Raw genomic sequence first — 26,385 nt, 5'->3', positions numbered from 1 at the left:
TGGTCCTTCGCATGGCATTCCTTATGCGGTGAAGAAGGTTAAATTACCGGAGTTCAATGGGTTCGATCCTCAGGGTGGATTACGAAGGCCTGTTTGTATTTCGAGATCAATGAGACGCCGGATAATTTGCGCCTCAAACTCATTCAATTGAGTATGACGGGGGTAGCTCAGTCCTGGTTCACCGTCCTTACCCAGTTGCATCTGACGATCACTTGGCCTGATTTCCAAGGATAATTATTGTTACGTTTCAGCGGATTAGAGATCCACAATCCTTATGAGCAATTGGCTACCATTAAACAATGTGAATCTATTCATGACTTCAACGATGATTTTGAGTATGTGTTATCTTTGGTCCCTCGTTTACCGGAGTCGCAAACTCTTGGCTATTTCATTGCGGGTTTGAAAGAGGATGTCAAACAAAAGGTTCGTTTACATCGCCCCACTATTTGTATGGATGCTATGTATTTGGCAAAAGATTTCGAGTTGATGCTTCGGCCATCGGATTCCAACTCTTTGTTGTCTCGTTTTCGGTATTCTCAACCTGTCGGGCTGCCATTGGAAGGTTCCGGGTTCAGGCATCATTCATTTGACACTAGGGTGTCCAAACCTGTTGAAAAGTCTGTATCGGCTAGTGGACTCGGGGCTGCAGGTTCTCGTGATCGTGGTTTTCGCTTCTTATCTCGCACCGAGTGGGAGGAACGTAGGAAGAAAGGACAATGCTACAAGTGTGGATAGCCTTATAGTCCTACTCATACATGTCCCAATGGTAAACTTCATGTGATGTTGCTTGGCGATGATGAACCGGATGGATTCGAAGGGCTGCATTTTCAGTTGGAACATTTGGATGATGTACAATCGGATGGGGGTACTCGCACAGCTATGGGGTCTTTTACCAAGCCTTGAGGACAAGGCTTGTGTTATGGAGGGAGTATTGATAGGAATCGTATGTTAGTTTTCACTTAAATAGTATTTTGTAATAGTAAAAGGGGGGTTAGTGTAACTAATACTTCTTTAAATAAGGCATTAGTCATTTTAGAGAAGGGGGAATAGAATTGGCTAGTTGTTAGGCTCATTGCCTTGTGCATGAGAAGGGCTTAGCCCTGGGACCACTTGTGGTAGTTATCCTGTAGATCTTCGGATCATATCTTTTCATTGAATACAATCAGTATCAATTGATTTCATTGTCTCTGTTATATCATTCATACCTTATCACGTTCTCACCGTTCTCACATTTTTGAGTGTTTTCTCCTGAACCCGTTTCATATTATATTATATTATATTATATTATATTATATTATATTATACTACTAGTATAAACCCCATGCGTTGCAGCGGTTGTCATAAAACAGTGTTAAGTAGTAGCAATACTATACCATTGTCAGCGACCACCAACACCGGAAAAGCTCGTAAAAACAAAATAAACAAAAACGGGATAAAAATAACGCCGAGCGAAAAGAAGATATAAAATCTTTGAATCACGCACGCTCGTTGCTGAGAAACTAAAACGAAACGTAAAACATAGAAAAAAATAACCAAGCCCATCCAGGACCCGCGTGTTGGACGAACTTGTCAAACGCAGAAAAATAGATGTGACGCGACGGGCCAGTCAAACGGGAAAAAATATACGAAAAAATGTTGAACCCCACACGCACGTTGCGGTGCGTTATCTCACAAAATTTAGAATGAAACGAAAGACTTGGGAAAGATGAAAAGTATGGTGGACCAAAATTGAAAATAAAAAAGAGTTGGGATTAAATTGCAAAAGATGAAAAACTTTGGGTTAAAAGTAAAAAAACAAAGGGTCTAAATTGCAAAATTGAAGTTATTTATTAATTTTAGATGAAGATAAGGATAAAAATAAGTGATATCTATATGTTGGTTATTAATTAATATTAATATTAAAAGAAATTTATTAAACAAATATAAATAAAATTTGTAAGGTTGAAGGAGAGAATGACATGTGGCATTATTTGGAGTGTTTTATTAGAAGATTAGAAGATTAGAAGATTAGAAGATTAGATACTATACTATACTAAAAATTTACACCTTAATATTATATTATATATTATAGTAATCTTATTCTATTATATATTTTTTGATTTTTTCATTAGTTTAGATGTTTTATAAAATTAAAAGTATGCTGTTGTGACGTGCTTTTATTTCCATCTACGTTTAGATATAAATTTTACTCAAAATCGAGTAGTGAATAATAATATACAAGTGATTGATACACAAATATGCACGCCATCAAAGTTGGCTCACGATTTAGTTTTTTTAATGTAAAGTAACGTCATTTACCTTTTTTGTTGCCGGATATACCATTGTGCTTATTTTATTTATTTATATCTACATATCAATAAAAGTTTTATTTGAATGCATCAAATATAATTGATCATATCTCTTTTGATTGTTATACCGCGTGATGATACCCAGTGGCGGACCCAGAAATTTTTCCATGGGGGTGCGGAACATTTTTAAAAATTTTAGGCCCCTAGGTATATAAGTAAAAAAATCGGTTCGTATCGGGTCGGGTCGGGTCATGTAAAACAAACGAACATCAAACTAAATTTATATAATCATCAAAAACATGTCAAACCTTGTTACAAATATAATTAAAACGTCGACGCCCTACGGGTTTTCATTTTTTGAAATCTATCCAAAACATCATCTAAAGCTAATTTCTTAAGCAATTCTTTCTCTATATAACATAAGTTCATCACTGCATAACATAATGTTTCAATTTTAATTTTCAATTATTCAAGCCCTAGAAATCATAACGTAAGTTGTAATCACCCTAAAAATATATAAACAACATAATCACCCTAAAAATCATCTAAACAACCATAAACAACGTCAAAATAAACAAAATTTCAAACCTATTTAACAACTTTATTACCCTTTTTCCTCCTATAATATCAACCAAAATCATCAAATAACAAAGAAATTTACCCGTGTTCGGATTCCGGTTAGATTTGGTGTCGAACGACGGTGGTATGGTGGCTGATTACGGTGGTCGCTGGCTGCTGGACTGTTGTCGCTAGGTAATCTTGTTCGTTGGCAGTGCAGGGACGCAAGAGAGAGAGAGAGAGAGAGAGAGAGAGAGAGAGAGAGCGGGATAGAATTTCTTAAGGTTTTGGGCTTTAATTATATTATTATAGTTTGAAATATTGTTGGGTTTGGTTAATGGGCTAAGACTTAGTGGGCTAGCTAGTTAGGAATTATAAGTGGGTAAAGGTATAGGTATTTGGGTTTAGTTGGTTAGGTATTAAAAGTTATATAATTTAGGTAGTATATTTAAAAAAAAAATAAGAGTTTACTAAAAAAAATTTAAAATATAAATTGATAACACTTTTTACCTAAGGGGTGCAGACGGGATTTTCGACGGAATTTAGTCTTATTTTTTTTCCCCTGAGGGTGCGCCCACCCACCTTAGAGTGGACTTGGGTCCGCCCCCCTGATGATAGCGTACCATATCAAACCAAATTAATATTTACTGAAATCCTACTTCAAAACACGTGTAACCAAAACAAGGAAATATAATACGGCAACCCCTTTGCAGCTAACCCGGAAATATGGTCAGATTCATTTCTAGAGTTTCCCTTTACACCCTTCATCATTTTTAGAGTTTCCCTTTACACCCTTCATCATTTTTTTACACTTTACGAATCTATTTTTTATAAATTTAAAATTAATAAAAAGAAATATAAAATTAAATCACTGGCAACCCCTTTGCAGCTTATCCAGAAAAAAAAACCCCAAAGGTCCCATTATTATTTACTGTAGAAATAGAAGAAGAAATCAAGAATAGTGATTGAATGTAATCCGCATGTAGATATTGGATGCCAATCAACCCAACCATCAAGAGTTTCGTCATCTTCTTCTTGGTACACTTTTCGTCTTCTTCTTCTCTGTGATAGAACACAATTTTGATAATCAATTATTTGTTCTGCATATGTATAGTTCATCAATTTGTTTCTTGGAGTACTGATAACACAACAATATGATGATTAGAGTTGTGCCTTCTTTTGAATTTCTGTTTTGTAGTGAAGAATGTGGTTGCCTTGAGAACCAATTAACAGTTTTCAGTTTTTGATAAGATGCATGACCAAATCTTTATCAATGAATAATAAACTAATTAATTGGTTAAAATTCAAGAAAAAGTGTTGATAAATAGCCGAAAGACAAAAGGGTACATGCACTAATCGACCTTTGTCTCGATTGTTGAGTGTTATGTGCATTATGTCCAAGGCTTGATGCAAAACTACTATCGAGCCGGGGGTCTCATTGGAAGCAGCCTCTCTATCCTACGGGGTAGATGTAAGACTGTCTACATCTTACCCTCCTCAGACCCTACCTTAACTGTGCTATTGGTGGGATTTACTGAGTATGATGATGATGTTTTTGTTAGCTAAATGGGTCACTTTGGTCAAAATGGGTTACTGAAACTGCTAATGTTTGCTTGTTTTTGTTCTTGGAAGGTTTCTATTACCTACTTTGTTTAATGTTTGCTTGTTTTGTTTTTGTTAGTATCGTTCTTTTAGTCTCTTAAGACTTCTTCTATATATCAACTACGGGTCCTAAGAATAAATAGTATAGATTGCATGTGGCATTGGTGAGGGTTCAAACTTCAAACCCCATTGTGGGTATTTAGGCGGTGTAGAATTAGGGAGCGTATGTGTCGCGGTTCTAAAAAAATGGACGTGCAGTGAACTGCATACTGTATGATAAATAGATGCTCGGTTGGTTAGTAATTTAGTATGTTAGGTTTCACTTTAGCAGATAATTTGATGAGAATTAATGAAATCCTGGTGTAAACCATATTTTCTTTTTTGGGCTAAGTTTTCATATAAAAATGTCCAAGTTAAGACTGGAGAAAATTATTCATATGGTGAGGTTATTCGTTTATTGAACATCATTTATCGAGGTTATACTGTATAAACCCGAGTCTTATAAAATAAAACGGAGCGCATGCTTGCCAAGAATTTACATTAGTTAACTGGTGATTATTGTGCTAAAGGTAAACGTATTCAACACAGAGCTAAGCGTTTAGAACATAGAATGACGACTTTCTTCTCATTGAAGATCAGCCCCCCTCCCGTTTTCGATAAAATCATATCAGATAAGGAATGTAAGTTTATAATCTCCGTTTTAAATCACACGTATATAGTTTTACCATTTTACCCTTTTAACCAAAAAAAATCAACTTTTAAACATCTCATTGTGTTTGTTAGTTAAACCGCAGGCCAGATGCGAAACTGTGAATCACGAGATAAGTTCTAGCCGGCGGCATTTGTTAGCGGTTTTTGTTGGCTCATTAGCGTTCAACGGTGGGTTTGCACCGCTAGTAGCATGGGCGGAAGATGAACAACAAGATGAAAGTTTAGTTGGGGCGATAAAGTCTTTGTTTGACCCTAATGAGAAAACAAAGTCCGGTAAAGTGTTGCCGAAAGCTTACTTAAGTTCGGCAAGAGAAGTGGTGAAGACTCTGCGTGAGTCGTTGAAAGAAGACCCGAATGATATGGCTAAGTTTCGACGGGTTGCAGATGCAGCTAAGGAAGCCATACGAGAGTATCTTGCTAATTGGAGGGGACAACAGTCGGTAATTAATGAGGTAATCTTTTTTTTTTTTTTTTTTTTTTTTAACTTTTGTGAGTGGTAAAAGTCTGTTATAGGTAATATGTTGACCTGTAAACATCTTTTCATTTAGGGGTGTGAGCTTCTAACATGATCCGAAAACACGACAAGAACCTAACACAAAATTCGCGGATTTTGTCAGTTTCAGGTTGAACCCGTTAACCCGTTTAGTTAAACGGGTAGGTTCGTGTCAACCCGGTCCGGTTGGCGGAATGGTGGGTTGACCTATTTAACCCATTTATATTATATTATATTTTTTTACATAAATTAAATTGGGTGTGTATTTTATGCCATAATTAATTATAACTTAAAAAAAAGAAATCGACATAAGATTTTTATAATTAAAATGTCATTGAATTATAAACGTTTGTGTTTTTTGTAGTAAATTTTAATTTTAATATATTAATTTGCAAAAAAAACGAAAAAAAATCAGGTGGAACGGTTCGTGTTTGGGTTCATATGTATGACACGATTTTCGGGTTCGGGTCCGGTTCGGGTTTGTCTAAAATTTTCCGGTCCGGGTTGAACCCCTTAACCCACGAACACGACCCGTTTAGCACCCCTATAATTTCATTGGTGTGTGTGTGTTTTAAAATTAGTTTAGGTGGCTCTAAACATTTTGAATCCAGTTTTGGTGACTTTTAAGTATTTAACTTGGTTGGTTTATAGCTAGACCTTTTGGTTACCCATTAAGGATAAATCATACTAAAAATCTACTCATTAATAAGCGAATGAGTCAAAATTGCCACCTCTAGGTTTAAATTACAAAACTAATCTATTTGCAAAATATGCAAATACAAGTATGTGTGTAAATGCTTCTCACACCTACGTCTTGGAACGTCAAAGGATCCTTGATTTCAGACCGGTGCGCGTTTGCTTTTTTTGCATTTTTGTAAACAAAACATTTAGTTAGAGGCAGTGGCGAAGCTTGAGATTTCTGACCAGGGGGTCGAAAACGTATATTACCCAAAAATTTCTATAAAACGGGGGTCGAAAACGTATATACCCAAAAAATTTCTATACGAAAACTACATACTCTCCACTACTGAGCGAAAAGTTTGGGGGGTCGGCCGCCCCCTCCCGCCCCCACTATGCTGCGCTCCTGGTTAGAGGTAGCACAATGGTCGATTCGGGTTAGTTGAGTAATGGGTAAAGGGTTAGTTATAATAGGGAGGGACCAAAAGTTGGCTGGTAAACATTTTTTTGTGCATTCTTTAATTTATTAGTGAGACAATGATAAATACAATTATATAAAATGGTTTAGGAATTTTGGCCCATTTTTTTTTATAAAAAGCCAAGCACCCATTGATGCATTCAATTATAGTTTTTCTTTCTCATGCATCTTTGCAAAGAAACACATATAGTGGCAAATGGGTCAAAACGGGTGTTGTTTAGTACGGGTCACAATGACATGTAACCACCTTTTGACCTTTTTTTCTTAATAGATTATTAATGCATTAAATATGATTTTAAGAACTACATTATTAAATAACAGTGTAAAATTTTAGTAAAACGATTTAGGTGAATCTCGACCCGTTTTACCTTTCCTTCTATATTTTTTATGTACCCATAAGAGATAAAAAAAGGAAAATCCGCCTACTAAGACGATATTTTGGTGACCATGAAAACCCGTTAGGGAAAACTCACGGGGCCCACCAATACCCTAACCAGTTGGACGGGTAGGCGGTTTTAACCGTTAAGGTAGAAAATGAGGGGAATCAGGCGCTTGGTAAACAGGTAACAAAATGAGCGGGTTAGTTCGAACAAGTGCAGGTTGGTTGAGGTCAAAGAGAGTAGTTCTATAGTATGGGCCGGGCCGACTCTCAAGCACCTATTGGTTTTTCCGTTTCTAGTAAATGAATGCCGCGTTATTTGTGATTACAAAACTATATTAATAATGATGGTTTATTTTGAGGTGCAGGAATCATATGTTGTGATTGAGAAAGCAATTAGAGCTCTAGCAAGCTTTTACTCAAAGGCAGGCCCGTCTGCGCCTCTTCCAGAACAAGTGAAGTCAGAAATCATAAGCAATCTTGATACAGCAGACCAATTTTTGTAGGCTTTTGATCCTTTTTGTAATTAACTTTTTGTTTTTTCATTGGAAGCATTATTTTTCCATTTGTAATTTTGTTTTTGTAGTCATAATAATCAAGCTTTAATTTGGAGAAATAGTTTTCATTTTTGTTTAAGAGCAGCTAAAAGGGCGGTTTGTGGTTTTAAGGACGAGTTAGCAGTGATGTGGCACTCGTGGATGAGGTCCGTCCGTGGCTGTTTGTGTGCTTTGCGTTTGTCGGGAAGGATGGCCACGGATGGGGATAAATGGTTTGTAAAATGAATTTATGAAAGGTTGCTTATAATAGCAAGTTCCAATACCGCATGAACAAGGTTTCCAAAGGGCAAAGGAGGTGAATATCTTTTTATGAAGGATTCACGACTCACGATTTAACATAGTTTTGTGTTCGATGAGCTTATCTAGGCTTTTGTGGAACAAACGAGATAGCGTTGTAGTCACGTAGTTTGTTTATTTTTCTTTTTTTAGAATGACCCACACCACTTGAGGGTGCAACATCTTACTGCACTCCTTGGTACCACCAGGCTACAAGCCCTTTTCATAGGTGCTCGTTCAGTCGGTTAGAACTTAGTTAAAATAACACGAGATTTTATGATATTGAAGACAAGCGTGACTGTGTGAGGAGTACCTTTAAAGTAGCTAAAGACTCTTTTGAAAGTTGCAAAATAAGACTCTTTTGGACGGTCTAGCACAAAGGGTGGCGGATAACATGCGGAAGTTAAGTAAAGAAACGTCTCAAATCATATATCGTAAGTTACTAAGTTGAGACATATATCGCCTTACCATAAACATGTGCACTCATCCTAACAACTATAGACATCGGTGTGTTCATTGATGGAATCATCTTGAAATTCATATTTGTTTGAAAAGAGATCGGTTTATTTACTTTGATTAGTATAAATATCATGAAGAAATTGTTTAATTTGAAGTATAAAGTAGTAAGTTAACTCACTCATCATGATCATGTCATAGAACTACAAAATCTTAAAATGTGAGATCTTAATAAATATGGTTGTAAACATTAAAAATAAATCTTGTTCTATCGTCAATTCAGTAGTAACCTGTATATACGCCATGTGATTTTTCATCTTTTATTTAATAATTAAATCAGAAGGTTAGGATCCATCATTTCTCTCTTTTTGTACATAAAACATATAACTGTATTATAGACATTGGATATAAAGTAGTTAAACGGGTTGTATTCATGTTTAGTATTTGTGTTGTTCGTGTCATCAGAGACCTGTTAAACCCGCTAAGACATAATTTGCCAGCCCTAATCTAAACCATTAAACTTATATCTTTTCCAACAAATGTTTTCTTATTTAACTCATTCATTACCTATCTACACAAAAGGAATTACCTAGGCCTGGTCTATTCGCACACGCCTTTTGTCTTTTTGCACATCTAAAGCGCCTCGCTATGGCTAAAGCGGGGCGCTTTGGTCTTAGTCAACAGACAAGGACTGATGACGCGCGGCCCAACCTGGATGACGGGACCGGATCGGACAGCAGCGGATCATGCTCAGGCACGATCCCTAGCGAGCGTGCAATGGCGGTGATAAATGAGCCAGTGTGCAGCTGCCCGCGGAGCTGCCGGTGGTATGCAGTAGAAAAGTAATCTGCCAAGCTGGCTGCTAGATCGCAGGGCTGGCGGCGTAGTAGGCAGTATAGAAAGAAAAGGTCACTGAGGTTGACCTTCTCCTTACTGGAACCCCGCGGCACGATAGTTGACGCGATAACATGGTGCAGGTATCGGTGCAAGGGGTCTCTAATGGTGGTGGCCTTTTGCCAGGATTTCCCAAAAGGAGCCCTGGAAATGGCCCTCCAGAAACTGATAAGCTTCTGCCTGTCCATCATCGTAACCGCCTGCGTATATAAATCAGTATCAAGCTCAGGCTCAGTGTACAAACCTGTATGGACAGCAAACTCCCGCACACTCATCTCAAACTCCTGACCGGCGAGACGGAATGTAACCTCGTGGACTGGAAAATCAGGGTCCTCCACGTAATCAGCTGGATGCGGCGCGTATGTAAACGTAGAAAGAAACTCGACCGTAAGCTCAGGGTACGAGTCCTCCATCGCTAACTCAAATAGGCGCGACCAAGGAGTATCTAGTCCAACTATATCACGCGCCCGCTCGACCTCTCCCAAGGTAGTCAGCAGCTCCCAGTCTATCCCTACATGCTCCCCAATCTCTATGGTGCGCAACCTAGCGCATCTCCCCCTCGCCCGTGACCCCTGCGGAAACTGCAGGTACGGACATGCCGGCTCTCCCTCGTCCCCCACCTCTCCCTCAGCCTCCATATGCTCAATCTCATTATCGGAGGAATCCATCCCTGCACGTTGAACAAATAATAATATTAAATAAACAAATAATATTAAACAAATAATATTAAATAAACAAATAATAATATTAAATAAACAAATAATAATATTAAATAAACAAATAATAATATTAATAAACAAATAATATTAAACAAATAATATTATTAAATAAACAAATAAACAAATAATATTAAATAAACAAATAATATTAAATAAACAAATAATATTAAACAAATAATATTAAATAAACAAATAATAATATGAAATAAACAAATAATAATATTAAATAAATAAATAATAATATTAAACAAACAAATAATAATATTAAACAAACAAATAATAATATTAAACAAACAAATAATAATATTAAATAAACAAATAATAATATTAAATAAACAAATAATAATATTAAACAAATATTAATAAACAAATAATAATATTAAACAAATAATAATATTAAACAAATAATAATATTAAACAAATATTAAACAAATATTAATAAACAAATAATATTAATAAACAAATAATAATTAAACAAATAACAAATTAAAAAAAAATAAACATGAACCAAAGCGCCCCGCTTTGGCCTTGGCGCGGCGCTTTGGTTCTTCATTCTGAAGAACAGAACCCAACAGCGATCGATTAAGGCCACAATCAACAAAACAATCAACATGTATGTTATACCGAAACGATTAAGGGTGTTCGATCTTACCTTTTAGCGGTTGAAACCTTGAAAAACTCGAAATCCGGCTGTAGTGTGTGAGATCGCACCTTATGTGTGTGTTTTTGTGTTTGGGTGAAGTGGGGGAGAAGATGCCCCGCTTCAGTGTATAACGAAGGACCGAAGCGCCCCGCTATGGCCATAGCGCGGCGCTTTGGTGTCCAAAACGCAGCGTTATGGCCATAGCGGGGCGTTTTGGGCCTTTTTTAAATTTTTTAAAATTGTTTTTAATTCACAAACGCGTCGATAAATAGTCTAAATTTTACGTTTTTTCCATTATACATCATTTTTTAATATATATGGACTATACTGCAAGTTCCGGATCAAATCGGTTACGTGTGATGTCTTATTCCGTTATCTCGTATCATTTTGGTTTGAAAGCACAAGTACTCCTGTGAGAAGTGTTATGTGTATCAGCCGCCTACCGTACATGAACATGACGTATTTTTTCATTAATTGTAGTATTATGATGTATATTGTCATTTTGGGTCGTCCCATCCCCTTGAAATCGATCCGTGTAACCAGCGCATCATAATGTCCTATGTTTTCCGGATCGAAAACCTGCCTCCAAAGCGATTCGTTCATACGTAACTCCTTTAGAAGTTGTTCCCGGATCATCAAATATGAATTTTGTTTCACTCCTAACCCAACAGCCACCGATCGAAACCCACAATGACCATCTGGTTTCACGTCCTTTATTCTAACGATGTATGGATGGATCACTTTGGGAATCTGAGATGCGTAGTTGCGGATCGCTATATCCGTCTTAGGACCGAGCTTGATATTCGGGAAATCAGGGTGTAGGTTGAGCGGTTTGGTATTCTTTTCTCTTCTAGAATCTTCGGTTGATATGTACGAGCTGTGACGGGGAAGATCGTCTGAGGCCTCGACCCAAGTTTCTTCTGACGGAATGTAAGAGCTTTTTCTAGCGGTTTCAACCTTTCTTTCTTCCTGCGTTTTCAATGTTGGGCGACCACGAGTTTTCTTCAGAACAACAGGAGGTTTTTTGTTATTGTTCCCTGGATTGAGGATTTGCTGAAACTTTTCAAAGAAGCTCCTTTTCACTTGAGGGGGTGTTGGATCGATCTGTTTTTTCAATTTTTCAAATTCCGCGTCTACATCGATATCCTCTATGTTATTCCTTGTAGGCTTGAAGTCAAGCTTCTTCCAAAACACGTCTATGTGTGTGATCCGGATTTGCTGACCTGTGGATGAAAACAAATTAGGTGGCAAAATCATAACGAGAAAGGTCAAAAATATTAATTACCTTTATTTTCCAACTTTTCCAAACGACAGGCACATGGCAAACCACAGCTGGTAAAAAGTTGGCAACCACAGCTTGCACCGTAGGCTCTCAACCCGTCTTCCTTACGTTTTAGTTCCATACTCAAAAGCTCAATCGCATATATTGAAACCTTTCTGAGAATATATGCAAGCATGGGCTGATTCTTGTGGTGCGTCATCACTTTTCGGATGCTTGTTTCAAAGCTACTTCTAATCTCGGCGTATTGTCTATCAACAACATGATCAACATACAGTACAAGTTTATCCAGTGTGTTGCGATGACTTGGAAAGTGACTTTTTAATGTTGCATGCATGCGCTCAACCCTGTTGGTCGTAGTTTGGTGAAAGTTGATAGTTTGGTTAATCCAGTAAGATACAAACTTTTCACGGTACGGATCCAACCAGGATTTCTTCAAATAATCAAAAACCTCTAAAATTAAAAAACGTAAATAGTCAGTTTTTGTTATTATATAAAATTTGAACATAATTATGTAAGAAATACTCACGTTCACGGTCAGCTTCTTTCAGCTGTGCTTCAAGGTTTTCCAAGTTATACATGTATATTTCCTCGGTCGTGGACTCGCACAATGTCCAAAATGTACGTACGAATTCTTTCCACTCCTTGTCAGAGAATTTCTTCTTGCTGTTCTTATTAATATTTTGTTGAATATGGAACCGACAAAGATACTTATGCGCTTTTGGAAAAACTTGTTCACACGTGTTCATTAGCGCAAAATTCCTGTCTGTTAAAATCACGCGCAGTTCCATACATCCTACCAGCATAGACTTGATCCTCTGCAACACCCATAGGTAGTTCTCTGACTTCTCAGCGGAAATTACCGCACAAGCAGCCGTAAACGATTTGTTTGTCGACGTCATGCCTACGACCTGAACAAATGGCAGGTTGTACATGTTCGTTTTGTATGTGGCGTCAATCAATAGCACATGCGGGAAGTCACACCACATAGTGAATGATTTTTCGTGAACAAAGAAGACGTCTTCAACTTCGTTCGATATCTCATTCGTGCGCATGTAATAAGTGTAATTTTTTTCGATAAGAATGTTTTCAAGTTTTTGCATCGGAGACTTACCGACATTTTTTTGGGCGTTGATCTTCTGAACAGCGTTGTGTATATCTTTCGGAATAAGCTTTCTAGCCGGATTGTTTTTTGTCAGCGTTCGCCAGATACTTTGGTTGGGAATATCTTGCTCTGCCAACTCCTTAACCAGTTTTTTGTCCTCCGAAGAAAGCCTTCTCGCATACGCGTGACCCTCGAAGTTTTCAATAGGAGTGTGGTTATGCTTCGCCTTCGTCACCTCGATCCTCCAAACACTTCCGGATGATTCCGAAAACCCGATCATCTCGAACGGGCAGCCTATTTTCTTGCTACCCGTTTTCCTCTGTGTAGCTATACTCTTATGCTCCCCACCAAAAGTACATTGAAACCAAATCTTGTAATTCTCTCCTCTTTTATTCGACATCTTAGTCACAATGAGGTAACCATTGTCTTTTGCCATGTCTTGTACCCAACGCACCAACTCTTTACGTGACGAAAAGGTCTGCGTTGTATCAAACGAAAATGTAACCGGGTAACAACCTTCCTCGTCAACAGACACATCCTCCGGCTCACCATCGTCACCGAGGTTCGAATAGACTTGATGTTCAAAGCTCTGTTCACAACCGTAACTGTGGTTTGGATAACACTCCTGCTGTACAAAGCTTTGCTCGCCACCGTAACCGAAATTCGAATAACCTTGTAAGCTCTGTTGACAACCGTAACTGTCGTTTGGATAACACTCCTGCTGTACAAAGCTATAGTCTCCACCGTAACCGAAATTCGAATAACCTTGTTGTGCGTAAGGGTCCTCCACAGGGGTATTCAAATCCAGCTTCACCATGTTATCACGATAACGAATGCCAGATACAACCTCTGTCTCCCTCAAGTTGGACGACACCGGTTTCTCAAACGAGTCAGAAATAGCGGTCCCCTTGTAAGAATCAGGAACAACTGACTCGTCAGAATATTGACCGAAAAGATAGTTACTTACCCCGACATCGTTTTTTCAAAACATGTAACTAATAGAGCAAAGAAGATCGACAACAAACAAATCGAATGATGAATGTCGAGTCTGTGCAAGGATTTAAAGGCAGCATTTGTGGTCGAAGCGCCGCGCTTTGGCCATAGCGCTCCGCTTAGGGTTCACGGGGTAACTGAAACCTCGTATCACCTTTATGTCTCTGACTTATCAGTCAGTCAGTGAAACCTCGTATCAACTTTTGTCGCCCTAAGCGCCCCGCTTTGGCCATAGCGCGGCGCTTAGGGGTGTGAAAATTATTTTTGGCGTGTGTAATTAGCATGACCCATTACCTATCTACACAACTAACTACACAAAAAGAAGTTGTTATGAATAGTATGGCTTAGCTGAGCTGCCCTATCTATGCTAAAATGAGTTCTTTTTTTATTTTATTTTAATTTTTAAAGGTTGCAAAAAGTTGCATTTTTCTTTTTCATTTTTTCAATATTTTTGTAATAGCTATGTATTTTGTTACAGATGCGGTTTTTTTTTCACTTTTTAATATTTTAGTTTAATCTCACTATTTTTTTAATAGAGTTAAATGCTATTTTAGTACATGTGGTTTGTGTTATTTTAACAGTTTAGTTCAAAAGTTTCGTTTTTTGTCTGTGGGTCCAAAAAGGTTTCACAGTTGCTATTTTAGTCCACTGGGTTAACTTCATCCATTTTTTATGTTAACTAGAAGGGCAATTCGGTCATTTTATATGTAATTCTGTTAACTAGAAGGGCAATTAGGCCATATAAAATGACAGATTGCCCTTCCTGTTAACAGAAAAAATGGATGAAGTTAAGCGAGTGGACTGAAATGACAACAGTGAAACATTTTTGGACCCACAAACAAAAATTTAAACTTTTAGACTAAACTGTCAAAATGGCCCAAACCACATAGACTAAAATGGCATTTAACTCTTTTTAATATTTAACTTTTAAGTTTCTCTTTTATTAAGATTATGTTTTTTTTCTAGTATTATTACTAGCTAAATGCCTAAATCGATACTGATCAAATTTCCTTCCTGACAACACGCAGTTCAATACATCTACTTTAAAATAAGACACAATTCAAATGAGCTTAATGTTTGCTCTAGTTTTATTTCAAAAGGCTGGGTCTATTCGCACACGCTGTTTGTCTTTTTGCACATCCAAAGCGCCTCACTATGGCCAAAGCGGGGCGCTTTGGCTTTGGTCAACAGACAAGGACTGTCAGCGTTCGCCAGATACTTTGGTTGCGAATATCTTGCTCTGCCAACTCCTTAACCAGTTTTTTGTCCTCCGAAGAAAGCCTTCTCGCATACGCGTGACCCTCGAAGTTTTCAATAGGAGTGTGGTTATGCTTCGCCTTCGTCACCTCGATCCTCCAAACACTTCCGGATGATTCCGAAAACCCGATCATCTCGAACGGGCAGCCTATTTTCTTGCTACCCGTTTTCCTCTGTGTAGCTACACTCTTATGCTCCCCACCAAAAGTACATTGAAACCAAATCTTGTAATTCTCTCCTCTTTTATTCGACCTCTTTGTCACAATGAGGTAACCATTGTCTTTTGCCGTGTCTTGTACCCAACGCACCAACTCTTTACGTGACGAAAAGGTCTGCGTTGTATCAAACGAAAATGTAACCGGGTAACAACCTTCCTCGTCAACAGACACATCCTCCGGCTCACCATCGTCACCGAGATTCGAATAGACTTGATGTTCAAAGCTCTGTTCACAACCGTAACTCTGGTTTGGATAACACTCCTGCTGTACAAAGCTTTGCTCGCCACCGTAACCGAAATTCGAATAACCTTGTTGACAACCGTAACTTTCGTTTGGATAACACTCCTGCTGTACAAAGCTATACTCGCCACCGTAACCGAAATTCGAATAACCTTGTTGTGCGTAAGGGTCCTCCACAGGGGTATTCAAATCCAGCTGCACCGTGTTATCACGATAACGAATGCCAGATACAACCTCTGTCTCCCTCAAGTTGGACGACACCGGTTTCTCAAACGAGTCAGAAATAGCGGTCCCCTCGTAAGAATCAGGAACAACCGACTCGTCAGAATAATCACCGAAAAGATAGTTACTGAACCACGACATCGTTTTTTCAAAAAATTTAACTAATAGAGCAAAGAAGATCGACAGAAAACAATTCGAGTGATGAATCTGTTGTCTGGCCAGTGATTTAAAGCCAGAATTTGGGATCGAAGCGCCGCGCTATGGCCAAAGCGCGGCGCTTAGGGTTCACGGGACGACTGAAACCTAGGAAGCTTTATGTCTGTCAGTCTGTCACTCAGTCAGTCATTCGAAACCTCGTATCACCTTTTGTCGCCCTAAGCGCCGCGCTATGGCCAAAGCGGAGCGCTTAGGGGTGTGAAAATTATTTTGGCTGTGTGTGATTAGCATGATCCATAAATAATCCCCTCAATTCATCTTCCATTTTCACAATTTCAAAAAGCATAACCGTTTTTCCCTCTCAATCTCACTCCACAGTTCACATCTCAATTCGAAAATGCAATCGTTCAAGTAAGTTTCTAATCCTCTAACCTAATTCAACTGATATAATCTGCAATCACGTTATCGATGTTGCATTTTAATCGATTATCTAACGTTTTTGTTCCAGATCGGAAGAACAGAGCCACTTGCAGCTCGTCGAACGTGAAGAAATCGATGAAGAAGAAGATCTGTTTGAAGCTATTGACAAGCGTAAGTAGATTCGTATCGATTATCTCACACTCTCTACGTCAGTTATCTGAAATTCTGATTGTTTTCGTGAGTTGCATGCTGTGTTTGTTAGTTGAAGTATTGAAAATCGAAATCGTTATGAATATGTTCAAATTTATGAAATCGAACTTGTAGGTTATCTCGTATTCTCTGCATCTATTATCTGAAATTCTCTTCGTGTACGTGACTTGTACATTCGTATTTTTGCTGTTTGTTAGTTGAATTGCTCTATTGAAAATCAAAATCGTTGTGAATATGTTCAGATTTAGAAGATCGAAGTTGTAGAAATCGTTCTCTTCATTACGTTACGATGCTAGTTGCTCAACTGAAAACTGAAATCAGTATGAACAGGTTCAGATTTATGGAATAAAACTCGTAAAAATCGTTATGAATAGGTTCAGATTTATGAATCGAACTTGTAGAAGTTGTTATATCCTCAAGACGATGCTAATTGCTCTACTGAAAATCGAAATTGTTATATATATGCTCAGATTTATGGAATCAAACTTGTGGAAATACTTATATCATGCTAATTACTATATTGATAATCGAAATTGTTATGAATATGTTCAAATATACGGAATCAAACTTGTGGAACTTCGATTTGCTAATTAGCTTAAATCTGTTTGTGTGTGTGTAAATGATACAATGTTCTGGCAATGCTTAGTAACTGAGTCTAGATGATATGATTATGTAACCGAGTCGGTCCTATACTACCTTCCTGTTCCATCATGATTATGAGCTAGAATTAGACCGAATGATCTGTGTGTATTGTGACCTAGTTTTGTGTTTATGCGTATTGTATCTGAAATTCTCTTCGTTTTTGTGAGTTGCACATTCATATATTTGCTGTTTGTTATCCTCATTATGATTCCAATTGCTGTACTAAAATTCGAAATCATTTTGAATACGTTCAAATTTTTGGAATCGAGCTTGTAGAACTTCGTTTGCTAGTTAACTTAGATCTGCGTGTGCGAGGAAATGATGGAAGGTTCTAGCAATGTTTATAACATTTAAGTTTCTATAATGCTATACATGTTTGATCTCGATGATTTGATTACGTAACTGAGTCATCTACACTGCCTTCTCATTCCATCATGATTACGATTTAGGAGCTACAATTCGACTGAATGATCTGTATGTAGTGTGAACTAGTTTTGTTTTATGTTTATTCAGTGACTTCTCATGGAATAAATGCTGGAGATGTGAAGAAGCTGCAAGATGCAGGAATATACACATGCAATGGCCTGATGATGCACACGAAGAAGGTAACCGAAACCTGCACTTTTTTCATTATTATTAATTGTTTGGTAACATTTGGGTTAAAATTAATTTACATTACAGAACTTGACTGGTATAAAAGGTCTGTCTGAGGCTAAAGTTGATAAAATCTGTGAAGCTGCTGAGAAGATAGTGGTTAGTAATCTGTTTGTAATTTACAGATTCTGGTTTATCTGATTTTAAATAGCGTATATATAAGTCTTGTTTTGCTTGGCTTGTTTATGATTCAGAACTTCGGCTATATCACTGGAAGTGATGCTCTACTAAGAGTAAGATACTCATTTGTCTAACTTCCAATTTCAGAATGCTACAAATGATCTTGTGTTAATTTAACTCGATATCGGATTTGTCATCCTTTGTTACACAGAGAAAGGCTGTTGTCCGCATCACTACTGGAAGTCAAGCACTTGATGAACTTCTAGGAGGTGAAAACTTGATATAAACTAAGTTGATATCTTTTAAACAAAAATATGAACTGTAGAGGAATAACTGTTTGCTTTTGAATTTGGCAAGGCGGCATTGAAACTCTGCAGATAACAGAAGCTTTTGGCGAGTTTAGGTTTGAACAAACATATCATATAATAGATTATGTATGAAATATGAATCTCCATGATCTGTCTTATAATCTCTTCATTAATGTAATCATTCAGGTCTGGAAAGACGCAGCTGGCTCATACTCTCTGCGTTACAACACAGGTACGGACTTAACACAATATTCACGGGGTTGGGTTTTGTCTAAACACATTCGGGTCAGTTTTGGGTCGAACCCACGAACACATTTAGCTAAACATGTTATGGTTGTCCAGTTTTGTAATATAACTTAAATAGATTTGAGTATTCTATGCTAGAATTTTATAATATAAAAGAGAAATTAGAATCAATAAATGAAGTTATTTGATATACATTTGTATTTTTGGTTGTAGATTTGTAATTTAGAGTACTAGTATGCAAAATTATAAAATAAATTTAGTTCTTAACATGTCGTGTTTGTGTCAACTCGTGAAAACCCGTGTCTAGTTCGGGTTCATGTTTTTCGGACTCGTGTCAATTGTCAAATTTTGGAGTTTATGTCGGGTCGACCCGTGAACACAACCCATTTAACACCCCTACTCGAGGCTAATTATGTTTGTTTAGTTTTTGATTAAATCCTTGCTTTATTCATGCAGCTTCCTACTAGCATGAAAGGAGGAAATGGGAAAGTTGCTTATATAGATACAGAGGGAACTTTGTATCCTATCATTTCTTCTTTTTTTTTTTTTTTTAACCTCTGTTACTTTTTTTGCTAGTTTTTCCTTAATAAATGTGCGTGCAGCCGACCTGATCGTATTGTACCCATTGCTGAACGATTTGGCATGGATGCTGGAGCCGTTCTTGATAACGTAATGTCGTAATAACTAACAACGCTTTTTTAAACTGTATTGTTGTTTTGTATGGTAACTGATTGTCTGATTGCATCTTCACCCATGTATACTGAAGATTATATACGCACGCGCATACACATATGAACATCAGTACAATCTGCTCCTTGGCTTGGCAGCAAAGATGTCTGAAGAACCGTTTAGACTACTGGTGTGTCCTTCTTGAGCCAAAGCTCTACATTCTTTCTAACGTACTAATCCACATTCTGAATCTGATTATTTTCTAGATTGTTGATTCTGTCATTGCACTGTTTCGAGTGGACTTCACTGGAAGAGGAGAACTTGCAGACCGCCAGGTAAGATTATATGATACTGAATATGCTTCTGTATTCATGTTCAAGAGTGACATCATTCATTCATACTGCATACATCATCGTTGTTTCACAGCAAAAGCTGGCTCAGATGCTCTCCCGTTTGACCAAGATTGCTGAAGAATTCAATGTAGCAGTGTATATGACAAACCAAGGTTCTACTTCACTAATAATAACATGCTTTATTGGATAAATTATGGAAATCTGAATTGGTGAATCTGCGAATGTTTATCGCAGTGATAGCTGATCCAGGTGGCGGGGTGTTCATATCCGATCCAAAGAAACCAGCAGGAGGTCATGTTCTTGCTCATGCAGCCACTGTGAGATTAATGTTTAGGAAGGGTAAAGGTGAACAGCGCGTCTGCAAGGTCTTCGATGCACCAAATCTCCCAGAATCAGAAGCTATATCCTTAAAACCATAAAAAAACGTTACTAGTTTGGTTATATTCGGTGTCTCAAATACTATATTTTTTTTTCTTGACAAAAAAGATCACATATTTCAGATAACACCAGGAGGAATTGCAGATGCAAAAGACTGAAGTTGCTGCTGCATTGGTACATGCCTAGTTTTTAAATATGTTTTATGTTTATATTTCATATCAGTTGGCTACTGAATACATATTCCATTTTAAGTACACATGGTAATGATCCGTTCCGTTAATAAATGAGTTTTTATGGGTAATTATTGTTTTCTTATGGATTCATTTGTGTACACTCAAATATACAATGTGTTACTCTTATGATACTTACTAGCTTAGTTGATACCCGGGGGTGCACCCGCAACACCCCCCCCCCCCCCCCCCACAATGTTTTGGTTAGAAGTGTGAAATTTTTTATTTTTCGTCCAAAAATTTTAAAATTGTGTGAGTTTTTATAAATAGACAGATGAGCATTTAATTATTTTGCTATCACTTTCAATTTCTCAAAACAGTGAGTTATAACTGATAACTTTAGTGAAAAATCTATTGATATTGAGTTAATTTCAAATACTGATTTCTTTACAAGTTGCACATAGTTAATCTTATAGCCATCTAGGGTGCCTCTTAATTATGATAATACAAAAGTCATACACAAGACCTGAAACCACACATCATATACGTTTGCCGTTTTGTGTTTGGTTAATTCTTTTGTTTAATGGTTGTTGTAGATCAAGTACACATAACTTAGTATTTTTGCAATTTCATATATCTTTTTAGTTTAAATTTGGTTAATTGTTTTGTTTAATGATTGTTGTTGCATATCAAGTACTCATACCTTAGTATTTTTGCAAGTTCATATATCTTTCAAGTTTAAAAGATTTTGCATGTTTTTTACGGACCACTCTAACGAATGAATTAGTAGACACGTCAACTAGATGATCAAACTGGTTTTAAAATCATATTATCAAATACAGATACGTTATGTCAAAAGACAAAAGATCAAATACAGATACGTTATGTCAAAAGACAAAAGATCAAATACAAATACCGTTAACGTACAAAACGTACGAACAGAAGGTTTTCTTGAAAAAAACATGGTGACATTTTCGTAACTATTTTACTCGTAGAGTAATTATCAAAATTACTCTACTCTACAAATGATCTTGTAGGGTAATTTTGATTTTGTAGGGTAATTTTATAAAGTGATCTTGTAGGGTAATTTTAATCTTGTAGAATAAATTTGGTAGGATAAATCTTTCCATGTATATGTAACCGGGATAACCACTCAATAGTTGCAGTATTGCACCTTGTGTGTGCATTTTCATTTTTTCTGTGACTGAAAAGAACAATAAGGATTACATGTTTTAAGTTCTTTCATATACAACTTTAACATAAAGTTTACAAGTAAAAAAACTGGACATAGCATAACGTAAGGGAACTTTATGAGCTCTATATCGGTCACATAGGGATCAACTCGTACTCCAATAGAACACGCTCGGAAACATCAAGTTGATTAAACCTGAGAGAAAGTCATTGGAAGTGTATAAGAAAGATGCATAAACATCCTAAATCATTTTATTTTGAAGGTAAGACTATTATTGTACTAAAAGATTTTCCAACACATTAATTCGTCCATTATGAAAATGGAAAAAAGAAAAAAAGAGTAGGTGGGTTTGCCCATCCTGACCCGGATTATTGATCATATTAACAATTACCCATTGATATTATGAACGAGGCCGCTTTGGCCCGTTACCCTTTCTAAAACAGAAAAACTGACCTGATGAGCCCATGATGAAATGAGATGATGAGCGATTGCGAAAGGCCCAGGAACAAACATGGTCAGAAGCTCTCCACTTTCAACACCAAAATCCGCAGCAAGATTTTGACCCTTTTCAACCCCTTTGCAGATTTGGTCAACCTTTGATGCAGCTGTCTTTTGTGCTTTTCCATATTCGGTCATAGTCAACGCTCTCTTCACGTCTTCTCTACTATGCCATTCCGCATCTACGCGATATTGAATAACAACATAATCAATTAACTACTAGCCTGATATCATCATTATGGTAAATCTATTCTATGAAAATAAAGTGATTCTAGATCATAATATTACCTTCTAATTCTTTCTTGTCCACGTTTATATCGACTGATGTGGCGTATGCTAAAAATCCTACCATTAGCTGGCATGGCATGCTACTACTTCCAACTGCAAAGAAACCCATGACCAAAAAACACTTATTTATTCATCATATACAAGATTAGGGTTTATAACCTTGTAGACAAAAAAAGGCTATGTTTTAATTTTTAAAGAGTGTGAGGCACTATGCAGTTAATATCAGCGATACATCACCGATATATCGGTTATCCGTGTAAAATATCGGTGTCAAATATCGGTACCGATACTATCGGCGTTATTGACCGATTTTCCCAATATCTCACCGATCTTCCCGATATCAGTACCTTTCTTCTTAGTTCTACCATTCATCTTTCTTCTTATTGCTGTTATTATTGTTTTAAGTGATATTTGTTAATTGTTAAGTGTTAAATGTTAGTGTTTTAAGTCTTAATGAGTTCCTACTTGCTACAATTGTTAGTGTTTTGCAAGTTGCAAAACGTTAATTTGTTAATGGTAGGAGAGTATACTGAATTGTTAGTATTAAATTGCTTTACATATAAATTCTGCATGATATTAAAATTACCGATATCCCACCGCGATAACCGATATCTCAAATATCGGTCCTTGACCGACATCCGGATTTTTACCGCATTAACTGCATAGGTGACGTGCAGGAGCTGAGGCACGGAGCGAAGGTGTAGACGCCGTCAAGCGCCAAGGCGCACTTTTTACAGCAAACCAATTATAAGACATTGCATTATGTTCCGGTTTCTTTCAAACAGAACAGTTATAAAGTATGGTCACATATTTGTGGTTTTCTAAAATACTTGAGGACTAAAAAAGGAATGGGCGTAAAATATATATATATATTTTTTTTAACGTGATATTAATCTTAAATTAAAAAATAAAAAATGAATATGATATCCTCACCAGGCCATGGTTGAGAACTATGATAAACAACTTCACCAACTTCAATGCCGGTTTCCTCCCATGTTTCTCTCCTCACCGCCTCTTCCAAGCTTTCTCCGGGCTAAAAAAGGTAAAGAAAATTAGAAAAAAAACACGAATGGATAAACCATATGAACATCTGTTTATACCTTTTTAAATAGTGTTCGCGTATATACTATATACACACACACAAGGATTACAAAATAGTATAGTTCTGTATTTGATATAACAATTATTTTGTTTAGTATCCATTTCAGTTTTTAGTCGCAAGATATAAAATATAAATATACTATATAAGGTTCAGATTAATTGTAATATTTACATGAAACATACCTCAATAAAACCCGAAAGGCAACTCCACATTCTAGGCACAAATCTTGACTGTTTACTAAGAAGTACACGGTCGTTCTCTTTATCGATGACCAACATAATTACAACCTGTAGCAAGGTCAAACGGGTCATTTTACATACCGCACGTTCAAAAAGACTAGGAGAAATTAAAATACTTATAATAAATTAACATACTGGATCAACTCGCGGGTATATTCTCTTTTTGCAGGATGTGTTTATACATTGCTTTCTTCTACCAGCTTCAATGGGAATTAACTTTTCACCACACGATCCACAAAACCGAGATGTACTATGCCATTCTAGTAGCGCTCTTGCCTATATATATATATAAAACAAAAGTTTAGTAATATGTAGTTTAGATGCGCATTCTCAAAGTAATTATGTAATTATTGCAATTTCAAGTAAAAAATTCTACGCTGTTTAGGTAACATGTATCTTCTTAGGATTATCTTTTCGGTAAACAAATAATGTGTCATACTAGCTAAAACAACACTTACAACCATATGTCGAGTAAAATTACCTATATACCCCGTATTTTATCTATTATTTTCTTAAATAACCATGTGATTATTACAATTTCAAGCGACAAAAACACAGTCAAACGCTACAACGATCACTCTAGTATCACATCCAAACACCCCCTTACGCGATTGATAGTTCCTTCATGAAATTTACAATGTTACAATCCAATCCAAAACAAGTCATTGGAGACTCAATCGTGCATATGCATATATGTAGCGCGCAATTTAATACAAAATAAGTTTTGGCTCGATACAAAAACAATTTTGAGCATATATTTGTAAGAACCATATAAACACATGTACATATTGTTTTAACTATGACACAAAAGGCGGTTATGCAAAATTGGTTATGTAACAACATAACCGTCTTTCTTTCTCTCTCCTATTATATCTTGTCAGCACTACGTACAGGTGTAGTGCTCAAGTGGTTCTCTAATTCTTTACTTAAAACTGGTTATATATTAAACACACGGTGTAATGTTTAAAGACAAAGGACGCTTAACGTACAAAGCGTACAAAGGCCTTCGATGCCATAATTACGCATGAAGTAACATAATTACGCAACATATATATATGTAATTACGCGTGAAGTTAATAAATTACGCAACATGTATAACTAATTACGCACAATAATTATGTAACGAAAAATAATTACGCAACTTATGTTAATAAATACAAAACCAATATATGTAATTATACATGATGCTAACTAATTACGCAACATGTATAACTAATTACGCAGCTCATTACACAACTTATGTTAATAGTTATGCAACCTATATAACCCTTTGTTCGTTACGCAACCTATCCTACATTAACTTACCCCTAAACACACCTAGGTAAAATTGACATGAGTACCAATATAGTACGAGTACCAAATAGGTAAAATTGGTACGAGTACCAATATGATACGGTACCATATAGGTAAAATCAATACGAGTACTATAAATACCATAATATGAAATAAAACATAATACAAGAAAAACTTTTAAAGGTCCACATAAAATTCGGTACCCGTACCAATACCGAAAGTACCGAATACCAAAATAAAAAAGACCGGGTACCGATACATATACCAAATACCTAAAATCGGTATCAGTATTCGGGAAAAAAAGCCCATCCCTAGTTATACATAACATCTATATGGATTAACAACTTACATGACCAGCAATTGCAAGTTGACCCATAGTCTTCTCATCAGCCCAATCAGTAGCCACCATCAAAGTAGTCAACTGCACAAAACAAAGCTGTTGACCACCAAACTTCTGCACCAAACTATCCCCTAAACTCACATCAACCCCCCAATACACAACACTCTTTTGAGTCTTTTCATCTCCCTCATTTTCATACCCCAAATAAACCAACAAATCTTCACTCAAAACAACCTCTGACCCTTCCAAAACATCCTTAAATTCATCAAAACTCAACCAACCCAGATGCCATTTTTTCACCAAATCACCTGTTGATCTAGCTAAAGGTCGCCCCTTTCTGAAAGGTAAGATCTTGAAAGTTAAAGAAGATGAATCTTGGATGTGGGTTTGGTTTGAAATTAAAATCTTTAGGGTTTCAAAGGCCGGTGTCGGTGAAAATGGGTCGGTTGATTTGGGGGTTTTTGATCTTATTGGATTGCCTGCAAAAACTGGTGATTTGAGGTTTATTGACATTGTTGTGAATTGGGTGTTTGTCAAAATTGAATCTTTTTATGAATTTATAGGGTTTTTAGGTGAATTTTGTTGAAGAAAAAGAGGATGATTGAATTTGAAGAAGAAATGGAACATGGGTATATGTTTGTATTCAAATATGACGGTTAGAAAAGAAAAAAATAAATTATTAAAGCTTGTGCTTTTTTTTTTCAGATTAGGTCCATGCAACTAAATGACTAAATGTAGAGAAATGTACAAGTTGTAAAGATAAATGTACAAGTAGTAGATGCATGTTGTGAATTTGGACTTTGAATATTGCATATTGGAGGAAAGAAAATGGCACGTAAGTGAACACGTATGGATGATGAATGCTAGCGTAACGTTTGATGATGGCCGAATAATTCTCAGCAAATTAAAAAACAGTACTATAATTTTATTATAAAGTCATATTTTTATTTTTACTTGGAGGAAAAATAAAATTTTTTCTGAGAGCAAAATCCTAATTTTTAGCTAGGGGAAAACCATAATTTTATTTTGCACCGGGGACAAAAACGTAATTTTGAATTGAG

At 36.6% G+C, this 26,385-nt stretch overlaps 3 protein-coding genes across 5 annotated transcripts; 2 read left to right on the top strand and 1 right to left on the bottom strand.

Moving 5' to 3' along the window:
• Nucleotides 1–3,730: 3,730 nt before the first annotated feature.
• LOC110928633 (photosystem II D1 precursor processing protein PSB27-H2, chloroplastic) lies at nt 3,731–7,816 on the top strand. 3 transcript variants are annotated; one of them, XM_022171657.2, is made up of 4 exons: nt 3,732–3,884; nt 5,037–5,128; nt 5,232–5,611; nt 7,556–7,816. In XM_022171657.2, exons 2-4 carry the CDS (start codon nt 5,059–5,061, stop codon nt 7,691–7,693), a joined length of 588 nt encoding a protein of 195 aa, XP_022027349.1. In that variant the 5' UTR covers nt 3,732–3,884; nt 5,037–5,058; the 3' UTR covers nt 7,694–7,816. The 3 variants fall into 3 exon arrangements, with proteins under 3 accessions (XP_022027350.1, XP_022027349.1, XP_022027348.1); XM_022171656.2 differs by having other exon boundaries at nt 3,737–3,884; nt 5,018–5,128; XM_022171658.2 differs by lacking the exon at nt 5,037–5,128 and having other exon boundaries at nt 3,731–3,884; nt 5,243–5,611.
• An 8,640-nt stretch (nt 7,817–16,456) lies between these two features.
• LOC110928632 (meiotic recombination protein DMC1 homolog) lies at nt 16,457–20,503 on the top strand. The gene is made up of 15 exons (XM_022171655.2): nt 16,457–16,613; nt 16,711–16,793; nt 17,988–18,079; nt 18,156–18,227; nt 18,323–18,361; nt 18,460–18,517; nt 18,606–18,651; nt 18,743–18,788; nt 19,259–19,320; nt 19,405–19,471; nt 19,569–19,661; nt 19,738–19,806; nt 19,898–19,976; nt 20,059–20,225; nt 20,316–20,503. The coding sequence occupies exons 1-15, from the start codon at nt 16,600–16,602 to the stop codon at nt 20,358–20,360; spliced, it is 1,032 nt and encodes a 343-aa protein (XP_022027347.1). The 5' UTR covers nt 16,457–16,599; the 3' UTR covers nt 20,361–20,503.
• Nucleotides 20,504–21,532: 1,029 nt separating this feature from the next.
• LOC110928630 (nudix hydrolase 19, chloroplastic) lies at nt 21,533–25,971 on the bottom strand. The gene is made up of 7 exons (XM_022171654.2): nt 25,334–25,971; nt 23,827–23,967; nt 23,635–23,739; nt 23,284–23,383; nt 22,351–22,443; nt 22,018–22,244; nt 21,533–21,759 (listed from the first exon to the last, which is right to left on the bottom strand). The coding sequence occupies exons 1-7, from the start codon at nt 25,835–25,837 to the stop codon at nt 21,754–21,756; spliced, it is 1,176 nt and encodes a 391-aa protein (XP_022027346.1). The 5' UTR covers nt 25,838–25,971; the 3' UTR covers nt 21,533–21,753.
• Between the last annotated feature and the right edge of the window lie 414 nt (nt 25,972–26,385).

Source organism: Helianthus annuus, chromosome 3, assembly GCF_002127325.2.
Source record: "Helianthus annuus cultivar XRQ/B chromosome 3, HanXRQr2.0-SUNRISE, whole genome shotgun sequence".
In the NCBI taxonomy this organism is placed as follows: Eukaryota; Viridiplantae; Streptophyta; class Magnoliopsida; order Asterales; family Asteraceae; genus Helianthus; species Helianthus annuus.
The sequence above is the reverse complement of the archived record's forward strand: the minus strand, read 5'-3'. Positions and strand labels throughout refer to the sequence as shown.